The sequence below is a fragment of the Oncorhynchus masou genome, chromosome 32 (assembly GCF_036934945.1).
Source record: "Oncorhynchus masou masou isolate Uvic2021 chromosome 32, UVic_Omas_1.1, whole genome shotgun sequence".
In the NCBI taxonomy this organism is placed as follows: Eukaryota; Metazoa; Chordata; class Actinopteri; order Salmoniformes; family Salmonidae; genus Oncorhynchus; species Oncorhynchus masou.
This window is the reverse complement of record NC_088243.1, coordinates 54,572,847-54,597,779: the sequence shown is the minus strand read 5'-3', so window position 1 is coordinate 54,597,779 and position 24,933 is coordinate 54,572,847. Positions and strand designations below refer to the sequence as shown.

The 24,933-nt window shown below is 43.3% G+C and overlaps 2 protein-coding genes across 4 annotated transcripts in view; one reads left to right on the top strand and one right to left on the bottom strand.

Annotated features, from left to right (window-relative positions):
* Nucleotides 1-21,701, top strand: part of LOC135526217 (mitogen-activated protein kinase 9-like) — a 30,382-nt gene extending 8,681 nt beyond the window's left edge. For 2 of the 3 annotated variants that reach the window (XM_064954388.1, XM_064954389.1), the window contains exons 4-12: nt 42-100; nt 359-497; nt 2,229-2,394; nt 12,353-12,424; nt 12,776-12,958; nt 13,399-13,523; nt 14,983-15,046; nt 15,164-15,232; nt 19,759-21,701. In XM_064954388.1, the coding sequence (XP_064810460.1) occupies nt 42-100; nt 359-497; nt 2,229-2,394; nt 12,353-12,424; nt 12,776-12,958; nt 13,399-13,523; nt 14,983-15,046; nt 15,164-15,232; nt 19,759-19,895 (1,014 nt within the window). In that variant the 3' untranslated portion in view covers nt 19,896-21,701. The remainder of the gene's footprint in view (nt 1-41; nt 101-358; nt 498-2,228; nt 2,395-12,352; nt 12,425-12,775; nt 12,959-13,398; nt 13,524-14,982; nt 15,047-15,163; nt 15,233-19,758) is intronic. The other variant, XM_064954390.1, reaches the window with a different exon arrangement.
* Nucleotides 21,702-21,794: 93 nt separating this feature from the next.
* On the bottom strand, nt 21,795-24,397 carry LOC135527223 (rho GTPase-activating protein 24-like). The gene is made up of 2 exons (XM_064955830.1): nt 23,406-24,397; nt 21,795-22,406 (listed from the first exon to the last, which is right to left on the bottom strand). The coding sequence occupies exons 1-2, from the start codon at nt 24,395-24,397 to the stop codon at nt 22,169-22,171; spliced, it is 1,230 nt and encodes a 409-aa protein (XP_064811902.1). The 3' UTR covers nt 21,795-22,168.
* Between the last annotated feature and the right edge of the window lie 536 nt (nt 24,398-24,933).

Genomic DNA, 24,933 nt, shown 5'->3' with positions numbered 1-24,933 from the left:
TAATCTATTCAGCTGATGAGTGGCGTTTTGTCTGTCCTCAGATTATCAGGTTGATCAATGTGTTCACGCCTCAGAAGTCACTGGAGGAGTTTCAGGACCTGTAAGTCTTCTTGTACTTGTGGTCTTTCTATTATTGTTGAGTAGTTCTACGCTACATTCCAATGCATGGCGTAATTCTACGCGTACTATACGAGTGTGGACATTGAAACGGAACCCTAGTCTTCAACTCAAATTCAGTTTGATACAGTAATACCCATAGGTTTGCTGATAGACGTTCTCGCCAATCATCTACTATTCAATCTCTGCTTGTTCTTATGTCCTCTTCTCCTTTCCTCTCCTCTCCCGGTCCCTGTGCCAGCTACCTAGTGATGGAGCTAATGGATGCCAGTCTGTGCCAGGTGATCCACATGGACCTGGACCATGAGAGGATGTCCTACCTGCTCTACCAGATCCTCTGTGGCATCAGACACCTGCACTCCGCTGGCATCATCCACAGGGTGAGGAGCACACACACCTGCACACGCTCACACACTTGCATGAATGCAGCATGCGTGCACACACACACCAGCATACACACTTTGACTACATACAGTGCCTTCAGATATTATTCAGACCCCTTGACTTTTTCTACATTTTGCTACGTTACAGCTCATTTCTAAAATGGATTAAATATTTTTTAAAGTCTCAGCAAACTAAACACAATACCCCATAATGACAAAGCGAAAACTGTTTTTTTTTTTTATGTTTGCTAATTTATAACAAATAGAAAAACGAAATACCTTATTTACATTTTCAGACCCTTTGCTATGAGACTCGAAATTGATATCCGGTGCATCCTGTTTCCATTGATCATCCTTGACATGTTTCTGCAACTTGATTGGAGTCCACTTGTGGTAAATTCAATTGATTGGACATGATTTGGAAAGGGACACACCTGTCTATATAAGGTTCTACGGTTGACAGTGCCATGTCAGAGAAAAAACCAAGCCATGAGGTCGAAGGAGTTGTCCGTGGAGCTCCGAGGCACAGATCTGGGGAAGGGTACCAAAACATTTCTGCAGCATTGAAGGTCCCCAAATGTACAGAATCCTCCATTCTTAAATGGAAGAAATTTGGAACCACCAAGACTCTTCCTAGAGCGGGCCACCCGGCCAAACTGAGCAAATGGGGGAGAAGGTTCTTGGTTACCCTAACCAAGAACCTGATGGTCACTCTGACAAAGCTCCAGAGTTCCTCTGTGGAGATGGAAGAACCTTCCAGAAGGACAACCATCTCTGCAGCACTCCACCAATCAGGCCTTTTATGTTAGTGGCCAGACGGAAGCCACTCCTCAGGCACATGACGGCCCGCCTGGAGTTTGCCAAAAGGCACCAAAAGGATTCTCAGACCTTAAGAAACAAGATTATCTGGTCTGATGAAACCAAGATTGAACTCTTTAGCCTGAATGCCAAGCGTCATGTCTGTAGGAAACCTGGCACCATCCCTTCGGTGAAGCATGGTCTGGGCAGCATCGTGCTGTGGGGATGTTTTTCAGCGGCAGGGATTGGGAGACTAGTCAGGATTGAGGAAAAGGTGTACGGAGCAAAGTACAGAGGTCCTTGATGAAAACCTGCTCAGGAACTCCGACTGGGGCGAGGGTTCACCTTCCAACAGGACAATGGCCCTAAGCACACAGCCAAGACAACACGGGAGTGCCTTCGGGACAAGTCTCTGAATGTCCTTGAGTGGCCCAGCCATAGCCTGGACTTGAACGCGATCGAACATCTCTGGAGAGACCTGAAAATAGCTGTGCAGCTATTTTCCCCATCCAACGTGACAGAGCTTGAGAGGATCAGCAGAGAAGAATGAAGAGAAACTCCCCAAATACAGGTGTGCCAAGCTTGTAGCGTCATACCCAAGAAGACTTGAGGGTGTAATCGCTGCCAATGGTGCTTCACCAAAGTACCGAATAAAGGTTCTGAATACTTAAGTAAATGTGATATTTCAGTATTTTATTTTGAATACATTTGCAAAAAATGTCAAACTTCTTTTTACTTTGTCATTATGGGGTATTGTTTGGGGGGGGCAATTGAATACATTTTTAGAATAAGGCTGTAACGTAACCATGTGGATTAAGTCACGTTCCGCTACACTCGCATTAACATCTGCTAACCATGTGTATATGACCATAAAAATTTGATTTGATACTTTCCGGATGCGCTGTATGCTCTATCCCTCTCTCACTATAGGATCTGAAGCCCAGTAACATAGTGGTCAAGTCAGACTGTACTCTGAAGATCCTGGACTTTGGATTGGCCAGAACGGCCTGCACCAACTTCATGATGACCCCTTATGTGGTGACTAGGTACTACAGGGCCCCAGAGGTCATCCTGGGCATGAAGTACAAGGAGAACGGTAAGTGGGAAGAACGCTATGGCTGTGTCTCAAACCACACCCTATTTCCCCTGTAGTGCACTACCCTTGACCCTCTGGCTTTGGTTAAAAGTATTGAACTTGCGAAATAGTGTCAATTAGGACACAGCCTAATTGCTACTAATCTGACTAACCCACTAACAAGTCCTGGGTCCTGTGTGTATTGTGTACCACTGAACAGAGTTGTTCCATTCCAAAAGGTGCTGATGAGTTAGTGATTGGAATTCCTCATAGTGGTTACAACCTACAAAAACAAATTGCAGATGAATTATGAAAGGAGTGTCATGGAAATTCTTACACAGGGACACTTGAATTCCATCTTAAATGAATAATGGTTTATAATCAGCGCGCTGGAGCGGTTCCAACAAACTTAATGCACCAAGTACACATGTCGATTTGGAGCTCTAACGGGGCAGTCCCGTTAGTTCCCTTATATACTGACAAGTTATATTTGCATGATTTAGCTTATTCGTCGTTCATAATGTTTGCTTCATTCACGTGACGACCAATACTGGGTCATGCATGTGACAGACCAATACCTCACAAGGCTTCTTTTCTCTAAGCTGAGACCTTGAAACTAAGATATCCCTTTCTCTAAACAGGGTTCTGGTCGTACTGCCAAATTGCAGATACTGATAGTGAGGACTCGTTCAATCAGTCACTTGCATGAACACAGAAATTGGTTATTAGAAAAGAACAAACGTAATAATGTCCATCACATTTATCTTATCTCTTGTGTGATAATAATCATTGCATTTTAATGTAAGCATTTAGTTTTTTTTCTTCTCTATCATATTTATTTTAAAGGGGAAAGCTCTGGTGGAGGCCGATAAGTTAAGCTTATTAAAGATCCGTGGCACTATCAAGAGCAGTGTGAGGTTTCATTTTTCATTCGTCTTATTCAACTGTTGCAATGCATCTGCAAAACGTTTGCTCAGATGTGCAAATGCCTTTTTGAATTTTAAAGTAAGGGAAATCAACACATGAAACTAGACACTTCAAACCCTTCGTTCTGTATTATACAATCAAATTAGTATGGTAACACTATCATCATAGGAAAGGTTATACTTCTATTAACGGCAATTAATTTATCAAACATACACAGCATGTTCAATAACACAATTTGGACAAACTAAGAAAAAGGGAAAACTTGCTGTAGCCCATTTTGGCAATTTGGGATCCCCAACTTCCAAACGGAGATTCCAACCAAGTTGCAGGCGTCTCTTCTGGTTGTGGGGAATTATTCTTCGCAACAGTGGCAATGTGTTCGGTGAGATCAGTCATATGAGAGGAGTGATCTGGGGCAAAAGTACAACATTCATTGCCGATATACGCGCGCGCGCGCACGCAAACACACGTATATGCACTATACAGCCACATGGATTTAGTACGGTAGTGGTGGAGTAGGGTGACTGAGGGCACACAGTGTGTTGTGAATGTATTGTGATGTTTCTATAATTGTTTAAACTGCCTTAATTTTGCTGGACTCCAGGAAGAGTAACAGCAGCTAATAGGGATCCATAATAAATACAAATGATTGCACAAGTGCCCCTTTGAACTGCCAAACAATAGTCAAGAGCCTCTCTGTTTGTAGAGCCAATTTACGCAATTCTTTAGGCATTGCCAATTTTCTCTAGAGATCTCCTGAATTTGGTCTAGGGTACATTCATATTGACTTTCACAGGGAAGAGAGAACACATGTTAAACAGTTTCACACCAACCTTGATAAGAATGAGATTGCAGCTTGGGCTAACCTTGCCCCAATCTAGTGGCTCTCCTCACATTTTAGTTGTATAGCTGTGTCTCTAGAAGCCTCGCCTTTCCAAACCATAATTATAACTATTGATAAATTGTCGAACCCAAGTTTAGAATGGTAGTTCTTAGTGCTTCAAGTTGGTTCTATCACTTTAATTTAAGACCCTCAACTTAGCACACACCGATACTAGCAGAATGTACATTAACATACAGTATATTCTTATATTTCCAGTAGCAACTATTCTCATCCCTTGTGGTAATGACAGATGTGGTATCTCAATTCATTCTTAGTCAAAAATTTGTCAGTGTGCAGACCTCCACAATCAACCTGATACTTCAAATATACAGTTTTGGATAAGCCTAAATCAATTACGGACACAGTTTACCCCCCCTCCCTCCCGACACTCATCCTTCTGGCGTTTTCTTCATGTGTTTCAGTTTGTCCTCCCAATGGCACATGTTCAAAGTGGATGGCCCTTGATAATGTCACTAACCTGAGCCGCCACTGTCCTTTACAGTCCATTATGTCTTGTCCTACAAGTACACTAGCAAGTTTGAATGGGATCTTTCTCCATGCTCACTCCAAGTGGACCCGTGTCTCACTCCTGAGAGTAAAAGGCAATTGATGGCTTCGACTGGATGCTGTGTACATGCTGGCTCGGACTCCGGTCTCACGGTAGAAGTGGTGAAGGACCATACTGAACACCATTACTTCAGCTGATTAGTGGGGATGAGGTTCACACTGTTCTTGGTCAAATTATCCCTTCCATGCATCTAGACACCATCTGTAGTCACTTTCGCCATAAAGGAGAGACCAGAACAACAGTTTTTTTTTTTTTTTTTTAGTTTAGGGCATTTCTGATTCAAGAAAATCCAGACAAATTATTTGTTGTATGACAAACTATTACTGCTACCAATATTCTTAATACAGATTTCTAAAACAAATGTCAGAGAATAACAACACAGTTTAAACCATTTTATATATATTATAATATACTCAGCAAAAAAAGAAATGACCCTGTCTTTCAAAGACAATTTGTAAAGGTCACGGCTATGAAAACCTAGGACACTATAAAGAGACCTTTCTACTGACTCTGAAAAACACCAAAAGAAAGATGCCCAGGGTCCCTGCTCATCTGCGTGAACATGCCTTAGGCATGCTGCAAGGAGGCATGAGGACTGTCAATAAATTGCAATGTCCATACTATGAGACGCCTAAGACAGTGCTACAGGGCGGACAGCTGATCGTCCTCACAGTGGCAGAACACAGTTAACAACACCTGCACAGGATCGGTACATCCGAACATCACGCCTGTGGGACAGGTACAGGATGGCAACAACAACTGCCCGAGTTACATTAGGAATGCACAATCCCTCCATCAGTGCTCAGACTGTCCGCAAAAGGCTGAGAGAGGCTGGACTGAGGGCTCGTAGGCCTGTTATAAGGCAGGTCCTCACCAGACATCACCGGCAACAACATCGTCTATGGGCACCCACCGTCGCTGGACCAGACAGGACTGGCAAAAAGTGCTCTTCACTGACTAGTTGCGGTTTTGTCTCACCAAGGGTGATGGTCGGATTCGTGTTTATCGTCGACGGAATGAGCGTTACACCAAGGCCTGTACTCTGGAGCGGGATCAATTTGGAGGTGGTGGATCCGTCATGGTCTGGGGCGGTGTGTCACAGCATCATCTGACTGAGCTTGTTGCCATTGCCTGCAATCTCAATGCTATGCGTTACAGGGAAGACGACCTCCCTCATGTGTTACCCTTCCTGCAGGCTCATCCCGACATGACCCTCCAGCATGACAATGCCACCACGCACAGAATGAGCCATATGGCTGATTTCCTGCAAGACACTGAATGTGTCAGTGTTCTGCCATGGCCAGCGAAGAGCCCGGATCTCAATCCCATTTAGCACGTCTGGGACCTGTTGGATCAGGCCATTCCCCCCCAGAAATGTCCGGGACCTTGCAGGTGCCTTGGTGGAAGAGTGAGGTAACATCTCACAGCAAATCTGGTGCAGTCCATGAGGAGGAGATGCACTTAATGCAGCTGGTGGCCACACCAGATACTGACTGTTACTTTTGATTTTGTTAGTCACATATCTGTGGAACTTGTACAGTTTGTCTCAGTTCTTGAATGTTATGTTCATACAAATATTTACACATGTTTGCTGAAAATAAACGCAGTTGACAGTGAGAGAACGTTTTCTTTTTTTTGCTGAGTTAGAAATATATATATATATATATTTCAAATTGGCTTATACTCTCCTATCATCTTGGCGAACTCACTGCAGAGTTACAGGTCAGGGAGTCAGAGGGCTTGTTCTGCCCTTGAATTGCGTTCCCATGCAAAACTAGACAGATAGCTAACAACTAAATCAAAAATAAATCAAAAATAAACCAATAAATCTTCAATAAAACTCCCAAGGCGTGACTTTTCTTGAATGAAATTATTGAAAACGTTTATGATGTGAAACTGCAGAGTACAGAAAATAATATACTTTATTATTCAATTCAAATCGACATATTGTAGCTGTACATTATACCTTTCAAGTTGAAGTTGCATGAAAATATAAAGCAGAAATAAGTACACTGAAAGACCCGCACCGTAGCGTTTTTTTTTTTTTTTGCTGCTTCTATGCGTGCAGAACGAATTCTCTACTTCCTGTTTGCGTACAGTCTAAGTACCAGAAAGCTCCACTAGGGGTGAATAACACCATGGAACACAATGAAAATCCATCTTAACCATTATAATAAAATTATTTGTTAAAAAAATGTTTTACCCCCTTTTCGTGGTATCCAATTGTTAGTAATTACTATCTTGTCTCATCGCTACAACTCCCATACAGGCACAGGAGAGACGAAAGTTGAAAGCCATGCGTCCTCCGAAACACAACCCAACCAAGCCGCACTGCTTCTTAACACAGCGCACCTACAACCCAGAAGCCAGCCGCACCAATGTGTCGGAGAAAACACTGTGTACCTGGCTACCTTGGTTAGCGCGCACTGTGCCCAGTCCGCCACAGGAGTCGCTGGTACGTGATGAGACAAGGATATCCCTACCGGCCAAACCCTCCCTAACCAGGACGACGCTAGGCCAATTGTGCGTCGCCCTACGGACCTCCCGGTCACGGCCGGCGCGACAGAGCCTGGGTGCGAACCCAGAGTCTCTGGAGGCACAGCTAGCGCTGCGATGCAGTGCCCTAGACCACTGCGCCACCCGGGAGGCCCCATCTGTTACCTTCTAACACGATGGCAGCACAGGGCTAATCCTAAGGGAGAAATCCCAACCATCCAACAGACCCAGTCTGGTGATATGTGTTATTGAAGCAAGGCAAGAACAATGAGAAGACAACAGCAATACACATCACTTGATGTGGGGAAACCTCAATCCATTTGGATTTAACTGTCAACCATTACCAACATCTTTTTTTCCCTTTTTACATGCAGGCATGTGAAGAAAATCTATTTGCGTATTTAGTCTTGTGCATCTTCAACGATTCTCTTTTTACTTGCTTTGCACCATATGTATCTTCCATACATATTTAGTATCAGTGGCTGCAGACAACGTAGACATTTCTTACAAATGCTTAGACAGCTGTCAGTGGGGCTTTCCATGGTACCGTTATGCCCTTGCGCTAGTTTTCTCATAAAACTTGTGAATAGCCTTCTCTCTCTAAGACTATGGGTACCTTTTTATGCGTTTACTCACCTTGATTTTATTTTTCATCATATATTTTTATTCAGATTCCTTTAAATGGACTTACTGAAATCAGTTGCTGTCCCTCATTTGTTCGCGGATGATGTCTCCTCCTGGGCAGCTCACAGTTAGGGTCTGGGTGGGTCTCATCTTTTGGTCTTTAAATCATTTAAATCTTTAAATGAATCATTGTTTATTATCAGCGCGCTGGAGTGGTTCCAACAAACTTAATGCACCAAGTACACATGTCAATTAGGAGCTCTAACTGGGCAGTCCCGTTATATTTGCATGATTTAGCTTATTCATAATTCATGTTTGCTTCATTCACGTGATGACCAATACTGGATCATGCATGTGACAGACCAATACCTCACAAGGCTTCTTCTCTCTAAGCTGAGACCTTGAAACTGAGATCCCTTTCTCTAAACAAGGTTCTGGGCGTACTGCCAAATTACTGATAGTGAGGATTTGTTCAATCAGTCACTTGCATGAACACAGAAATTGGTTATTAGTAAAAAAAAAAAAAAAATGTCCATCACAGTGGGTTGGTTTTAAAATGGAGTGCTGTTGGTCATGTGTGGTGTGTCCAAGGACCTTTTGAAGGGTTGGATAAATCTTTTTATTGATCATAGTTAGAGATTCTACTAAACTATTGTGGTGGCTGATCAAGGTTAGAGAATGAACAGTGACTGATCATGCTGTTCTGATCATACCGCTTGATCATGTTTCCAATAATGATGGTTCTGTGCTGCTCTGCAGTTGACCTGTGGTCTGTTGGCTGCATCATGGCTGAGATGATTGCACACAAAATCCTCTTCCCTGGAAAAGACTATCTTTTGTGCGTGTGAGAGCGTGCGTGTTCGTTCCACTTATGACACATTACTCTGATTATGAGAATTTGTATGTAGCAGTGTTGCATAGTGAATGGTATTCCATTTATGTTTTATCGATGTACAGTAGTTAAACCTACTTCCTGTGTAGGAAGTTAAGGCACATTTTTCCAGTGCATTAGATTCCAATTGACCTTTTATCAAAGGAAAATAAGTCTTCATCAGGGCAGAAATACAAGGGAGGGGTTTATGAACATTTGTTAAAGGCACACAGTCCAAAGCAAATACTATCCACGCCCTGATCACATCCTATTGTACCAGCTACACACACACACACACACACTCAGGGTTTGCTTGAGCCAGAACTCAGGGTTTGCTTTAGCCAGAAATATCCAGCTTCTGGCCTTCATTTTATAAAAAAAAAAAAGTTAGTAAGCAGAATTGGCGCCAGGCTGGGAGAAAAAAATCTATCTGTGAAATAGTGCTTTTTTTGTTGCCTATTCGCAGTGGTGGACAAAGTACACAATTGTCATACTTGAGTAAAAGTAAAGATGCCTTAATATAAAATTTACTTGAGTAAAAGTATTTGGTTTTAAATATGCCAGATAAGATGCAGTAGGGATGATCAGGGATGTTCTCTTGATGTGTGTGAATTGCACCATTTTCCTGTATTCATAATGTAAAGAGTACTTTTGGGTGCCAGGGAAAATGTGGAGTGAAAAGTACATTACTAAAGAAAATAATGTAAGTTGTCAAAAATATAAATAGTAAAGTACAGATACCCCCAAAAACGACTTAAGTAGTACTTTAAAGTTTTTTTTTTTTTTTTTAGATTTGACCAGTCATGCCTATCGGTCTATGGGGCAATTTGCATAATTATATTGGAATTTAATTGGTATGTGTGTATATTCGTTATGCAACTTATTTATCACACGTGATACAGGGCCTTTTGAGTGGAAAATCTGTCAGACAGTGCTTTTATAAGTCCAATTATTGCCAACAATTCTAAATGCAATCACGTGTTAAATAGTTCTGTGGCCACGATTTATTTTTTATTTCTCAACTGGTAATTGAAGCGCGCTTCCCATTCACTATTTAAATGCATTGGCAACGGAAATCAGGCTTCATCAGCGCGTCACACACCACTTAGCAATGAGCTGGAAGCAGTATGCCTTTTGAAAACATATACCTACTTAAAACCTTTCTGGGATATGTGGGACGGTAGAAAATGCCAAATTCAAATAAATTCCTATAAAAATCAAACTTTCATGAAATCACACATGTAAGATACCAAATTAAAGTTCCACGAGTTGTGAATCCAGCCAACATGTCAGATTTCAAAAAGGATTTTCGGCGAAAGCAAACTATGCTATTATCTGAGGATAGCACCTCCCTAAACAAAAGAACATATTTCAACCCTGCAGGCGTGACACAAAACGCAGAAATAAAATCATGACATTATAAATCATGCCTTTGACGAGCTTCTACTGTTGGCACTCCAATATGTCCCATAAACATCACAAATGGTCCTTTTTGTTCGATTAATTCCGTACATTTTATATCCAAAATGTCCATTTATTTGGCGTGTTTGATCCAGAAAAACACCAGTTCCAACTTGCGCAACGTGACTACAAAATATCTCAAAAGTTACCTGTAAACTTTGCCAAAACATTTCAAACTACTTTTGTAATACAACTTTTAGTATTTTTTAAAAGTAAATAATAGATAAAATTGAAGACGGGATGATCTGTGTTCAATACAGGAAGAAAACAAACTGACGCTAGCTCTATCAAACAGTACACATGAAGTGACCCTCGTTTTGAACAGGGCTACTTCTTCATTACACAAAGGAAAAACCTCAACCAATTTCTAAAGACTGGTGACATCCAGTGGAAGTGGTAGGAACTGCAAGCAAGTCCCTTAGAAATCTGGATTCCCAATGAAAACACATTGAAAAGAGTGACCTCAAAAACAAAACAAAAAATCTGAATGGTTTGTCCTTGGGGTTTCGCCTGCTACATAAGTTCTGTTATACTCACAGACATGATTAAAACAGTTTTAGAAACTTCAGTGTTTACTAATAATATGCATATCTTGTCTTCTGGGGATGAGTAGCAGGCAGTTGAATTTGGGCATGCTTTTCATCCAAAATTCCAAATGCTGCCCCCTATCCTAGAGAAGTTAATTGTTTATAACCTGAACATTTTGCTACATATTATGAGGCATGTTTTACCTTGCTTCAAAGTAGCCTGGGCATATGCCATTGAAACCAAAAGCCTATTTATCTCATATTCTATTGGTTTTAAATTTCCTTCCATTGTCTGGTAGCCAAATGCCTTGTGCACATTACTGCGCTAATTATGTTAAGAAATAAGACTTTACATTTTAAATTAATGTTATGATCTGTTCCATCTATTCATTGCTTTTCAATATTATTTTTGTTGCCTCGGCCTAGTGGTTGTATGAATTTGGGATCGATCTTCCCACAACTGTCCCAGAGACTGTTTGGGCTATTTATTTCTTGACAAGCTGGCCAATAGAATAGTAAACTTTTTTACTATGTAGTAGATTGCCATAGGCTCATAGGTGACGCATCCATAAGGCTAGGGGAATCTAAGCTTTCCCTAAGTAACTTAAATTAAATTGCCAAAATTATATAGCCTAATTAGCCTACTCCTGTCTATACAGAAATAAAACATTAGTTTGGAAAACAAAAGGCTCTTTCTGTAAAGAGAAGACAATGAAAATCTGTCTTTTAGTAACCAAATTCTCAACCTAATTGAACAGTAGGCCTATAGCTTATCTTATTAGCACCAGCGGAGAGTGCCCCCTGCGCATGTTCACTCTTTATCGTTGTTCAGTCAGTGCCACTTAAGTTTGTTTTTGGACAATTTCCTTCAGTTTAGATGGACGTCATATTCTATTTGCATCTCCCCTTCTCATAGGCCTATTAAATGGACAACATTGTTTTGATTTATCCATTTCAATGTCAGCAGAGTAGGCTACCCTGTAATTAGTCTGGGTTTTTTCTCGTTTCTTTCTTTGCGAACTGTGACAGAGTTATATTATTAGCCTAAATTATGATTTTCCAATCTACTCCACACATTATGCATAGTAGGCTATTTTACATAAGTCTGGAAATGCGATGATGCATTATTATAAAGGTGCATTTTTATGGTAAAAAATGTGGTGAAACTCAAACGCCGCCTATGCATAGGCTGGTGATTTTGCTGTTCGTTACTCGTCTTGTTGGCTGAGGAAAAGTACACGGACAGTTATTCTGACATCTTCAAAGTCTCCATTAAGGACACGCGTTATTTCATCCCCGACTTGCAAATCGAGAAAGCAAAACAGCTGTGTAAACTGATGAGCAGTGCTCCTAAGCGAGAGGAGCCTGAAAGGCTGTGTGTTAAGTTAGTTAGTCTGTCCTTCCCATCCTGATGAGACTGCTCTCTGAATGGAAATAGCCTGGAGTATGTCCTTAATCCTGCATTTTGAACCATTTCGTAACTAAAGCATTATTCTTCCATTTTAACATATGATAATTTAACCACTGCCGTAAGTCTTCCTATGATTTTGATGATTTGTGTTATGAAGACAACCAACCATATGTTTGAACATTGTGTGTTTTCATTTTCTTCCTGTTCCCAGTGGACATCTGGTCAGTGGGGTGCATCATGGGTGAAATGGTGAAGGGCAACGTTATCTTCCAGGGCACCGACCGTATCCTTCATCCACCTCTCTCCCACTCCCTCTTTTTTTTCAATATCTCACTCCTCTTTATCCCTTTCCTCATCCCTCTGTCTCCACTCCTCTCTGGCACTTGATTCTTCCATTGTCTCAATAAGTATTTATACTTGGTTAGATCCACATGGACGATTGAGACCACCTCCATTGTGTTTTTCCTCAACCAGTAGACGTCACCTCCAATGATAATGAAAAAAAGAACTGGGATGCCTCCGATTAGCATTTTATACTGGCTGCCTATTTCACCTTTTCTAATGGGACATTTTTTTAGTTGATGTAATATACACACATACACCCATGTTCTCCTTAACTGTGATGCCTGTCCAGACATAGACCAGTGGAACAAGGTGATTGAGGTGCTGGGTACTCCCTCCATGGAGTTCATGAACCGGCTGATGGAGACTGTGAGGAACTATGTGATGAACAAGCCTCAATACCCAGGGGTGAACTTCGCTGAACTATTTCCTGACTGGGCCTTCCCCTCTGATTCCGAACACGACAGACTCAAGAGTAAGATATCTCCCCTCTGATTTTTGTATCTTCTTTTAAAATATCTTTTTTACTTTTCTTTTAGTTCTTGGTCCTGGAAGGCTCTAGTATCGCAAGCTTTTGCTCTAGCCCATCACTGCGTCACCAGATTCAGCTGACCAAGGCCTTAGTGATGAATAGATAAGCTGAAACTGGTGTGTTATTGATGGGCTGGAACAAAATCTCGCTCATATTGTAGCCCTCCAAGAGCAGGAGTGAAGAACACTATCCAGCAATTTGTGTGTTGCTGTATCAAAGTGATCTAGTTGAAAGCTGGATCCGTATTCTTATCTAACACCTTGTGTGGGCTTAAGCGGTCGCATAGAGACCACGGGGTCTATCTTAATGAAATGATGTCAAGATAGCCTTGGTTGCTGTAGAAACAGTGCAGTGAATGTGCCATTCTCTCATTTCCATGACAGCGGGTCAAGCTCGGGACCTGCTGTCCAAAATGCTAGTGATCGATCCCGAGAGCCGCATCTCAGTGGAAGAGGCCCTGAATCACCCGTATATCCACGTGTGGTACGATCCAGGAGAGGCAGATGCGGTGAGTGGACTGTTCCACATTTTTGAGAGAGGGGATGTATATAGTCGAAGTCGGAAATTTACATACACTTAGGTTGGAGTCATTTACTTGTTTTTCAACCACTCCACAAATTTCTTGTTAACAGACAATAGTTTTGGCAAGTCGGTTAGGACATCTACTTTGTGCATGACGCAATTAATTTTTCCAACAATTGTTTACAGACCGATTTTAATTCACTGTATCACAATTCCAGTGGGTCAGAAGTTTAGTTGATTGTGCCTTTAAACAGTTCGGAAAAATCCCGAAAACAATGTCATGGCTTTAGAAGATTCTGATAGGCTAATTGATATAATTTGAGTCAATTGGGGGTGTACCTGTGGCTGTATTTCAAGGCCTACCTTCAAACTCAGTGCCTTTTTGCTTGACGTCATGGGAAAATCAAAAGAAATCAGCCAAGACCTCAGGAAAAAAAATGTGTAGACCTCCAAGTCTGGTTCGTCCTGGGGAGCAATTTCCAAATGCCTAAAGGTACCACGTTCATCTGTACAAACAATAGTATGTAAGTATAAACACCATGATACCACGCAGCCGTCATACCGCTCAGGAAAGAGATGCATCCTGTCTCCTAGAGATCAACATACTTTGGTGTGAAAAGTGCAAATCAATCCCAGAACAACAGCAAAGGACCTGGTGAAGATGCTGGAGGAAACGGGTACAAAAGTATCTATATCCACAGTAAAACGAGTCCTATATCGACATAACCTGAAAGGCCACTCAGCAAGGAAGAAGCTTCTGCTCCAAAACCGCCATAAAAAAAGCAAGGCTACGGTTTGCAACTGCACATGGGGACGACGATTGTAATTTGGGGAGAAATGTCCTCTGGTCTGATGAAACAAAAATAGAACTGTTTGGCCATAATGACCATTATGTTTGGAGGAAAAAGGGGGAGGCTTGCAAGCCGAAGAACACCATCCCAACCGTGCAGCACGGGGGTGGCAGTATCATGTGTGGGGGTGCTTTGCAGCAGGAGGGACTGGTGCACTTCACAAAATAGATTGCATCATGAGGCAGGAAAATTATTTGGATATATTGAAGCAACATCTCAAGACATTAGTCAGGAAGTTAAAGCTTGGTCGCAAATGGGTCTTCCAAATGGACAATGACCCCAAGCATACTTCCAAATACTAATTGAGTGTGTGTAAACTTCTGACCCACTGGGAATGTGATGAAAGAAACAAAAGCTGAAATAAATAATTCTCTCTACTATTCTGGCATTTCACATTCTTAAAATAAAGTGGTGATCCTAAAACAGGAAATGTTTACTAGGATTAAATGTCAGGAGTTGTGATCAACTGATTTTAAATGTATTTGGCTATGATGTATGTAAACTTCTGACTTCAACGGTGTATGTATGTGTGTATATATATGGGGAATACATTTTTTTGGTCTGATATGTGTGTCACTATGTTGTATCTAATAGCCTCCCCCACAGATCTGTGATAAGCAGCTCGAGGAGAGAGAACACAGCATCGAACAGTGGAAAGGTAGGTGGTGGCTCCCTCTAGGGACAGCACTCTCTCACCTGTTCTGATATGTTACGTTCACGCACGCACAGTGTAGATGACTGTACAGGGATGAAACAAATCACTCTTTCTCCTCAGAGCTCATTTATGAAGAATTGATAGACTGGGAGGAGAGGAACAAGAATGGCGCGACGAAAGAAGAGTCAGGTAATTCTTTACACAATACACAGATACAAGATCACATCTTTAATGTACAGGTTGTACTATATAACAAGTCCTCTAGGTCTGTTGTGTCTGTGACACAGTGGTGAATGTTAGTGGGCCAGGCCACAGGGTTGGGGTTAATTGCACAAATTCAATTGTATTTCAATTAAAATTCCAGTTCGGTCTTTGAATTCAGTTTCTCTCAATTCTAATTTTAAGTAAATTCCAAGATTGACATTCCCAATTCAATATTATCCCCAATAATTCCACAAATTCCAAATTAGAATTCAAATCCCTCAGGCTTTCAGGCTGATCATGTCACTGTTGAGACAGCCTAGCTATAATGGAAATTAAAGTTGAAATGTTTTTAAACCAATTCGGCTGTCCATTTTTGATACTTAAGTGCATTGATTCCATCAACTGGGAAATGTACAAATATTGAATTCCAAGATCAAAAAATTCTAACAGTCCAATTCAATTCCGTAACTTGAAGGTTGTTGAAATTCAAATTGAATTCAACGTAACTTCTCCATTTCAAGAAATTAAAATGGAGTTGACCCCTGGTGGACCCTGCCAGGTATTATGGATGGGCACGGTTATTCTCATATTCTAATATCCAAAAGTGTGTAAGTATTCAAAACAACAACAAAAATTGGGCCTATTTTAACAATGAAAAAGGATATACAATGACATTTGAAATTCTTCATTAAATATGAACACAAATTTAAAAATGTAGTATTTATGTACGTACATGCATTGAGCTACTGCTGCTTCAGATGGTTTTGAAAGGAAATTGTTTACAGTTGCGAACCGTAAATGTAGCCTACAGTTCTGAGGATGCATAAAATTATTTTGTTTGAGTTATCTTTTTTTTTTTTTTTTTTCCCAATTTCATGGTATCCAATTTGTCTCATCACTGCAACTTCTGTACGGACTCTGGAGAGGCGAAGGTCGAGAGCCATGGAATTCAATATTTGTACATTTCCCAGTTGATGGAATCTTGACACAACGCACATCCAACCCGGAAGCCAACTGCACCAATGTGTTGCTGGAAACACCATACACCTGGCGACCTGGTCAGCGTGCACCCAGCCTGCCACAGGAATTGCTGGTGCGCGATGAGACGAGGATATCCCTGCTGGCCAAATTCTCCGTAACCCAGACGATGCTGGGCCAATTGCGTGTTGCTTCTGGACCCCCGGTCACGTCCGGCTGCGACAGAGCCTGGGCTTGAACCCAGAGTCTCTGGTGGCAGAGCGAGCAGTGCCTTAGACTGCTGCTCCACCTGGGAGGCCCCCTATTTTGTTTGAATTTAAAGCAAATTTTCTCTCACATGGGCTACGGGTTGGCATTTACATGAAAAAGCGATTTACTATCATAGGGCATTTAGCCCACTGGTTGGCTCTGACAATGGTATGCTATTTTCCTCACTTCAAATAACTGTTAGCCTATAGTCGCGCACCAACAGACGGTGCACAAGACCTGACACAGATCAATGCAAAACACCTTCTTTTGAAACAGAATCAGTTCTATTATGGTGAACATCAGACTTGTCTTTCACTGTTGCTGTTAGCCTAAGCTACTGTTAGCCAAAAACACTGGAGTAGCACCCTGAAAATAACTGCTTTTGTGGCATTGTGTCATTCTGTTTGGTCAAGAGCCTAAAAATTGGCTCATGGTATTATTTGAAAAGTAATATTTAAAAAATGTCCATCCCTACCTGGTATATAGTAGACCAGTGGTCACTAACCGGTGGATCGCGATCGTTGCTCTTCAAGGCATTCCTCATCGATCACCAAACATTTCTGTATAAAAGGCAACGTTGCGTTCTTTTTATCTATTTAATGTTGTGCTGTTGGCGGTAGGTGTACTTGATTCAGAAGCCGTGCACACTGGGTAGGCAAAGTTTACCCATTTGGAACCATTTAATTTGTTTGAAAAGACCAACTCCACCTTCCCGGTGGACCGGCTAAAGCGAGTGCGCCTCCTGCTCTGGCCAATCGGATAGCTTAAATCACCGTGCCAACAGCTTCCCCGACCACAGCGAAGTTTGATACCAGCCTACGTGAGATTTCATGACTTAAAACCATGACCAGAGAGAGACTGTCAATTAGGTTTTTTTTTGTGAGTTCACGTCTTTTAAACTTTTATTCAACACTAATTACAAAACATAAAATGCGCTTCTCCCTATGTCCACTCGTGCTGCAGCTGCAATGAATTAGTAGCCAAGTCTATCAATAGCCCTGCTTATTTAAATATTATTATTAGCAGCTCGTTGTGTCTATTTTAATATCGATGAATATTTGACTTTCTCTGGTCATAGGAACAACATGAATTTGTGCATGAGGCAGATCCAAATAAAATGTTTGTCACATGAGGTGCGACTCGAGTTTCGCCATCAGGTGGAAGACTGTGTCCCCTCTCTCTGGTCAGTCTCACCGGAGGAAAGGAAGGAGGGAGCAGGTACCGTGAGAGGCAAACCCTCTGCTGCTCTCTCCCTCCCTCCGCTGGGACGAATGCCGTGTTCAAAACAACTGGGAACTCGGGAAATCTCCTACTTCCAACTTCAGTGCATTCAAGACAATTGGGAAGTCGGGGGGAAAATGTTTTGAATGGTCATCCAACTCTGAATTTCAATTCGGAAACTCGGGCATCTTTTCTAGAGCCCCGACCTGAAGATCACTGACGTGAAAGCACCATGACAGATGCAGGAACCAAGTCCAGTGAAATAAAAATTCAAATGATTTCAATTAATGCTCAGCTGTGCCTCGCAAGTGCTATACCAACTGATCTCTTTTATTATCAAAGCTTGAGTGTTGAAATACACTGTTCAAAAAAATAAAGGGAACACTAAAATAACACATCCTAGATCTGAATGAATTAAATATTCTTATTAAATACTTTTTTCTTTACATAGTTGAATGTGCTGACAACAAAATCACACAAATTATCAATGGAAATCAAATGTATCAACCCATGGAGGTCTGGATTTGGAGTCACACTCAAAATTAAAGTGGAAAACCACACTACAGGCTGATCCAACTTTGATGTAATGTCCTTAACAAGTCAAAATGAGGCTCAGTAGTGTGTGTGGACTCCACGTGCCTGCATGACCTCCCTACAACGCCTGGGCATGCTCCTGATGAGGTGGCGGATGGTCTCCTGAGGGATCTCCTCCCAGACCTGGACTAAAGCATCCGCCAACTCCTGGACAGTCTGTGGTGCAACGTGGCGTTGGTGGATGGAGCGAGACATGATGTCCCAGATGTGCACAATTGGATTCAGGTCTGGGGAACGGGAGGTCCATAGCATCAATGCCTTCCTCTTGCAGGAACTGCTGACACACTCCAGCCACATGAGATCGAGCATTGTCTTGCATTAGGAGGAACCCAGGGCCAACCGCACCAGCATATGGTCTCACAAGGGGTCTGAGGAGCTCATCTTGGTACCTAATGGCAGTCAGGCTACCTCTGGCGAGCACATAGAGGGCTGTGCGGCCCCCCCAAAGAAATGCCACCCCACACCATGACTGACCCACCGCCAAACCGGTCATGCTGGAGGATGTTGCAGGCAGCAGAACGTTCTCCACGGCATCTCCAGACTCTGTCACATGCTCAGTGTGAACCTGCTTTCATCTGTGAAGAGCACAGGGCGCCAGTGGCAAATTTGCCAATCTTGGTGTTCTCTGGCAAATGCCAAACGTCCTGCACGGTGTTGGGCTGTAAGCACAACCCCCACCTGTGGATGTCAGGCCCTCATACCACCCTCATGGAGTCTGTTTCTGACCGTTTGAGCAGACACATGCACATTTGTGGACTGCTGGCAATCATTTTGCAGGGCTCTGGCAGTGCTCTTCCTTGCACAAAGGCGGAGGTAGCGGTCCTGCTGCTGGGTTGTTGCCCTCCTATGGCCTCCTCCACATCTCCTGATGTACTGGCCTGTCTCCTGGTAGCGCCTCCATGGTCTGGACACTATGCTGACAGACACAGCGAACCTTCTTGCCACAGCTCGCATTGATGTGCCATCCTGGATGAGCTGCACTACCTGAGCCACTTGTGTGGGTTGTAGTCTCATGCTACCACTAAAGTGAAAGCTCCGCCAGCATTCAAAAGTGACCAAAACATCAGCCAGGAAGCATAGGAACTGAGAAGTGGTCTGTGGTCACCACCTGCAGATCCACTCCTTTATTGGGGGCGTCTTGCTAATTGCCTATAATTTCCACCTGTTGTCTATTCCATTTGCTTATTTTTTTCAGCAGTGTATAATATGGTCTGAGAAGAACAATATTGCTAAGCATTTAGCCAATATGTTGTGATTAGGCCTACTCTTCCTACAGAATTGTTTTTATTAGGTAGTTAAAAACAAATTTCAGCCATTTAAGCCATTTTTTTTAGCTGAACACTAGATCTCGGCTTCCTTTTTGACTGCGAAAGTGATCTTGACTCGGAAAAGGTTGGTGACAACTGCATTAGACATACAGTATAAACCCTATTATATTTTCTCTCTCGCTGTCTGTCTGTCTTTGATAGATGCAGTGAGGGGGTTGGCTTCCCAGTCGTCCTCGGCCAATGACATCTCGTCCATGTCAACAGAGCAGACCCTGGCCTCCGACACTGACAGCAGCAGCATTGACACACTCACTGGTCACCTGGACGAGAGCCAATGAGATCGCACCAGGAAGTGTATATTTTTCTCTCTATTCTAGCTTGCTTTGTCTCGCTTACTTCATATTTCTTTCCGTATCCTTTTTTTTCTCTCTCTCTAACTTCCATGCATAGGTCTATTTTTCTAAAGGAAAAATTGTGTGATCTTGGACAGGTGTAGTTTAGCTGTAACCCCAGAGCAGTGTTTCACTTCTATCCTAAGCCTTATTTTTTCTGACTGTGTGTAAGAGGCGCAAGTTAAAATATCTATATTGGCTTAATAGCCTTTTTATTAATATTTGAAGTTTTCTGTAATATGTTCTTCCATTTTTGAATATCTGTCTTTAGAATTCTTGGCAAGGGACTTGATATTTACTTTGCCTACCTTAAAACATATTTTTTTTTAATTGTTTTTGTTTTCAATTAAGGTTATAAAGATTTTAACCTAAAGACAGGAGTATCATTACATTTGAACAGCTGCTTTCTGCAGCTACACAAACAAAGCATTGATCACATTATCAAACCATCAAATGTTCATCTGCCGATCAACCACTAATCACGTTTTTAGATTTGTTTTAGTTAGGAAGCAGTGTTGAGAACAAGTGAGAGTGGTGCCGGCGTTGAGTATAGTGTTTTAATTGTCGTGAGTGATGTGGTTTGGAGCTGTTACTCCTCCTGACCTCCAGGGGTGGCTGTGGTTGCAATGTTAAGGTTTTATTTCCTTATAAGTGTAATGTATGTCATCGTATCCAGCTAAAGCTCTGATAACGCACGTAGATATATAGCTAGGCATATTTGTTTGTTAGACATTCAATGTACCCATAGAAACATCTTCATATAGTACAATCAACCCAATGCCGTAAGGTACAATGTGTATATTGAAATATCATTATCCTGTACATTTTGAGAGTACAAAAAAAGGTCCATGTGTTTTGTATTTAGTTTGAGTTCTTCGCTAAATGTTGCACACCACTGATGATGTTTGACCCATACACAACAAGACCCTTGTGAGACGTCTTATTGATGATCAAATGCATGGGGTCAAATGCATAGGGTCAAATGCATGGGGCCTCTTATTCTAAACCATTCCATCAGTACTGGAAATCCTTTGGGAGAAATCATGACATAAAACATATATTGAAATTCAGTATCTAGAGATGTAGCAACTTAACGATTGTTGTTCAACTTGCATGGTGTCACATTCACTGTACTTTTCTGGTGTGTATGCTATATCGGTACCATGCTGTCCCCTCATCGTTCCTCAAATGGATCTTGCTTCTTCAAGACAAGGACAACCACCATCAGTAGATTAATGCCTATGGACAGAAGGACAGTCACACAGTGGTGGAGCACAACTGTTGGTTTGGAATGTGGACATGTCACATAACTGTACAATACCTAGTTGTGATTCTGGACCTTGAAGTTCTGGAGCAGAACTCTGCATAGATAGAACTAAACAGATTTTGGCAAAAAGTAAACCTGTTGGATGATGGATATGCACAAACAGACATAATGTAGTCAGATGAGGACTGTGCCCCATATTTGTTTTCCTTTCAGACCATGACAGCCTTATTCATTCATCATGCCTTAAATGACCAGAGGAGTGTCCGGCTCACTCTTTACATTCTATTTGTTAAGGACTGAGGTGTGTGTACCATGTTTAAAATATTCACTGTGTACAAACTGTACATCTCATGTTTTATCTTGTTAATTTTCTTTTATTTTGTTCATTTTCATAATGTACTGTCTGCAATGACATGCTGTTTCACAATACCACTTTGCCTTCATGTTGTCCTTCCCCATCAATTAAAAGTGGACAACTCAAAGAATGTGCTGTTAATTGCTGTAAATGCAGAGGTACTGTACTTCGATACCAGTTCAGAACCTTCTAGATGTGTGTGTGTGTGAGCGCCTTTTGCGCTTTCCCCCACCGAACTGGCAAATCGGCTGTTCCAGATCCCGACCCAGCACTAGAAAGTGCTAATAGAGGTGTGATATAATCATCAAAGATGAGCCAAACATGACGCAAGATAAAGGTCTATGAGCCCGTGGTCTGAATCCATGGACAATATACCGTAGCTTATGAATATGCACATTTCTGATAATTAACCATTCCATAATCCATTAGAATCCCTGAAGGCAGCGCTTCATACTCAAATGTTTCCTCTCCAGCTGGCCTTAAAGATTGTGTAAATAGTCTTAGTTTAAAGACAGTTGTCTTATCACTTCCAATCTCATCATACATACTTCACGTCCTCAGCACATACAGTACACACCCCTCAGCCAAAGGTCAGTCTCAGAAACTCCTGACAATCTTCTCCGTCTTCTTGGCCTCGTTGTTGAGCTCTCCGAAGGTGTCAAAGAACTGTTCCATCTCCCTCTGCAGGGCTGTGTTTCGGAGGTCTGCTGCAGCCCGGCCCCTCTCTGACTCCAAGATCTTAGCCTGGACCACAGAGTACCACCGCCTCTGCTGAGCCAGGTTGGCCCTGAGGTCAAACACCTCTACCTGGAGAGCCTCGTTCCTCTCTTCCAGACTGGGAAGGGGGGGGGACAAAGGGTGGGGGGTGGAGAGAGAAGATTAGGAGGGTGGCACAATAACTCTGCTGAGCCAGGTTAGCCATCAGGTCAAACACCTCTCCCTGTAGCACCTCGCTCCTCTGTCCCAGACTTTTGGTGAGAATCTCAATTGCATTTCCTTGGTTCATTGCGTCCTCTCGCCTCTTAAAATGGCGAGGCGAAGACGTGAGGAATCATGGGAGAATCTCAATTGCATTTCCTTAAGTGTTCAAAGGAGAGAGTGGGTAAGGGGGATAGAGTGAGAAGGAGGAGAGCGAAAAGGGTAAGGAAGAGAGAGGGGTCCTGAGCCAACACCTCGACCGAGTACCCTTTGGGGGCATCCATCGTGGGGTTAGGGCTAAGGATGGTGAATTAGCCTATGTGACAGTCAGACGTCATTGTCCCTGTGTGCTGTATGCTCCTAATTTTAGTTGTATGGCCAGTTTAGTCTCAATCTGACCAGGCATCCCCTGTCTGTCTATATCAGCAGTAGTGATGTATGTGTTAGTGTCTAGGTTAGCACATACCCTTTTATATAGCTCTTTTTTTCCCATCCACCCCACACACAGCCTCTATTTCAAGAAGACAGTCATGGCAGCATTGTGTTTTTAAGCATAATATTACTCCACCCGAAGAAAACAATTTCATGAAGTGTGTAATTGTCGGTTTTGAATTCCGGTGTTTTTTTAATATGCCATTCGTGGCATTCATTCCTTGTGTGCGTACTAATGGCATGTCAAATAAATATAGAAGAAAAGGCAGGAAAAGTGTTTGTGGAATATTCCATGACTGATATCTGTCAGTAAACAGGATGTGGGGGTAGGGGGGAGGGGCGGTCATGGGAAACAGCAGAGTGGACACACATCTGGATAGAAAACCTTTGCAACTCCTTATCACTAAAAGTACACAGAGAAACCATGTCACCATGTTTTTCATTATATGTGTGTGCACATTAGATCATGATATGAAGTTCTTACCTGTGTATGCGTTCCTCATACTCCTCTCTCTGTCTGGCTATCTGCTGCTGGAGGCTGGTGAGGAGGCTGCGGAGGGCGCTGGCTGAGGGGTCTGCCAAAGGCAGGGGAGGGGGAACCCGGGCCCCAGGGACAGGTACAGGGATCGGACCAGAAGGCTGGAGAGGCTCTACTGGATGGGTGGCAGAAGCCTGTAGAGGTGGGACAAGGGGCTGGAGATGGGAGAAGTTATCTGGTCGATGGGGTTGTGGTTGGATCAATGGCTGGAGTTGGAACATGGGCTCGTCCTGGTTGAAGTCCGGTTCTGGGTCCAGGTCTTGGTACTGGTCTGGTCCATTGCTGGCGCTGCTCCCTGCAAGGAGGATTTCACAGGAAGACCAGGAGCTACTCTCCCCGCTGACCCCTCCATCCTCCATCAACACAGAGACCGGCACTGGGATCCTCAGGAAACGCTGGGGCGTGGGGAAGGTCACAGTGGTTTCCATGGCAGCGTCCTCGGTGGGGGTCACGGCGTGGAGGTTGTCGTAGACGGAAAGAGCGCTCTCGTGTGTGTCTCCGTCGCTCGGGCTGGGGCTCTGCTGATGCCGAACGCTCTCCACCTCCTGCACTCCCGTATTCCCTCCTCTCTCTCGTCCTCTCTCTCCTCTGTTTGTCCCCATGTCCCAGCCCTGCCTTCCCAGGCCTCCCCAGCTGCAGTGACTGTGAGCTGGCTGCACGCCAGCCCCTCTCTCCCCTCCTCTTCCATCTCTCCCCCTTCCCAGTGTGGGAACCACAGCTGCAGCTGGGGCCAGGCCAGGGGGGGAGGAGGGGTGAAGGATTCCAGTTACAGCAGGGTTGCAAAGTCCCCCACTTTCCCTTTTTCTCTCCTTCTCCATCTCCCTAAACCCTCTATCCCTCCCTCTCCCGGCATGGGGTAGACAGTTGTCGTACAGGGGGTCGGTGGAGCAGGAGCTGGCTGTGGTGGGGGTTTCGGGGGGCAGGCAGGGCAGCTCCATGTCACTACCTCACCCTAGGGGGGTCCGGCACGGTGAGGGGGGAGGGTGCTGAGGGTTCGAGGGGTGCAGTAGTGACACCTTTCTCTGCTGTCAGTTTAGTCAAGGAGAGGTCGGAAGTCTGGTTGTAAGTCTGTCTGGAGGTGCAAGGAAGGGTCCCTGCTGGCTGTCCCCTGGAAGGAGTGCCGAGTCCTTGGGAGGGAAGTGTGTGTAGGACCCCCTGCCTGGTTCTCCTCGGTGTCCTTGATGCGGCTGGTGGGCGGCAGGTAGCAGGAGTACTGTGGCCGTCTGAGGAAAGGACTGCAGTTCTCACTCAGCAGCTGTGTGTGTGTGTGTGTGTGTGTGTGTGTGTGTGTGTGTGTGTGTGTGTGTGTGTGTGTGTGTGTGTGTGTGTGAGAGAGAGAGAGAGAGCGTATGTGTGTGAGAGAGCGTGTGAGCGTGCGTGTTTGTGTCTTTAAGCAGCCCTGACTTCAGCTGTTGCACCATAACAGCTCCTGAGGGACTGACCAGAGTGTAACTCAGCCTGGCTCATTCCTGAA

Excerpts from the sequence above, each read along its gene's own strand:
- LOC135527223 (XM_064955830.1), bottom strand. The coding sequence starts at position 24,397 with ATGGAGCTGCCCTGCCTGCCCCCCGAAACCCCCACCACAGCCAGCTCC. Across the intron at positions 22,407-23,405 it reads TATGAGGAACGCATACACAG|TCTGGAAGAGAGGAACGAGG; the intron begins GTAAGAACTTCA and ends CCCCCTTCCCAG.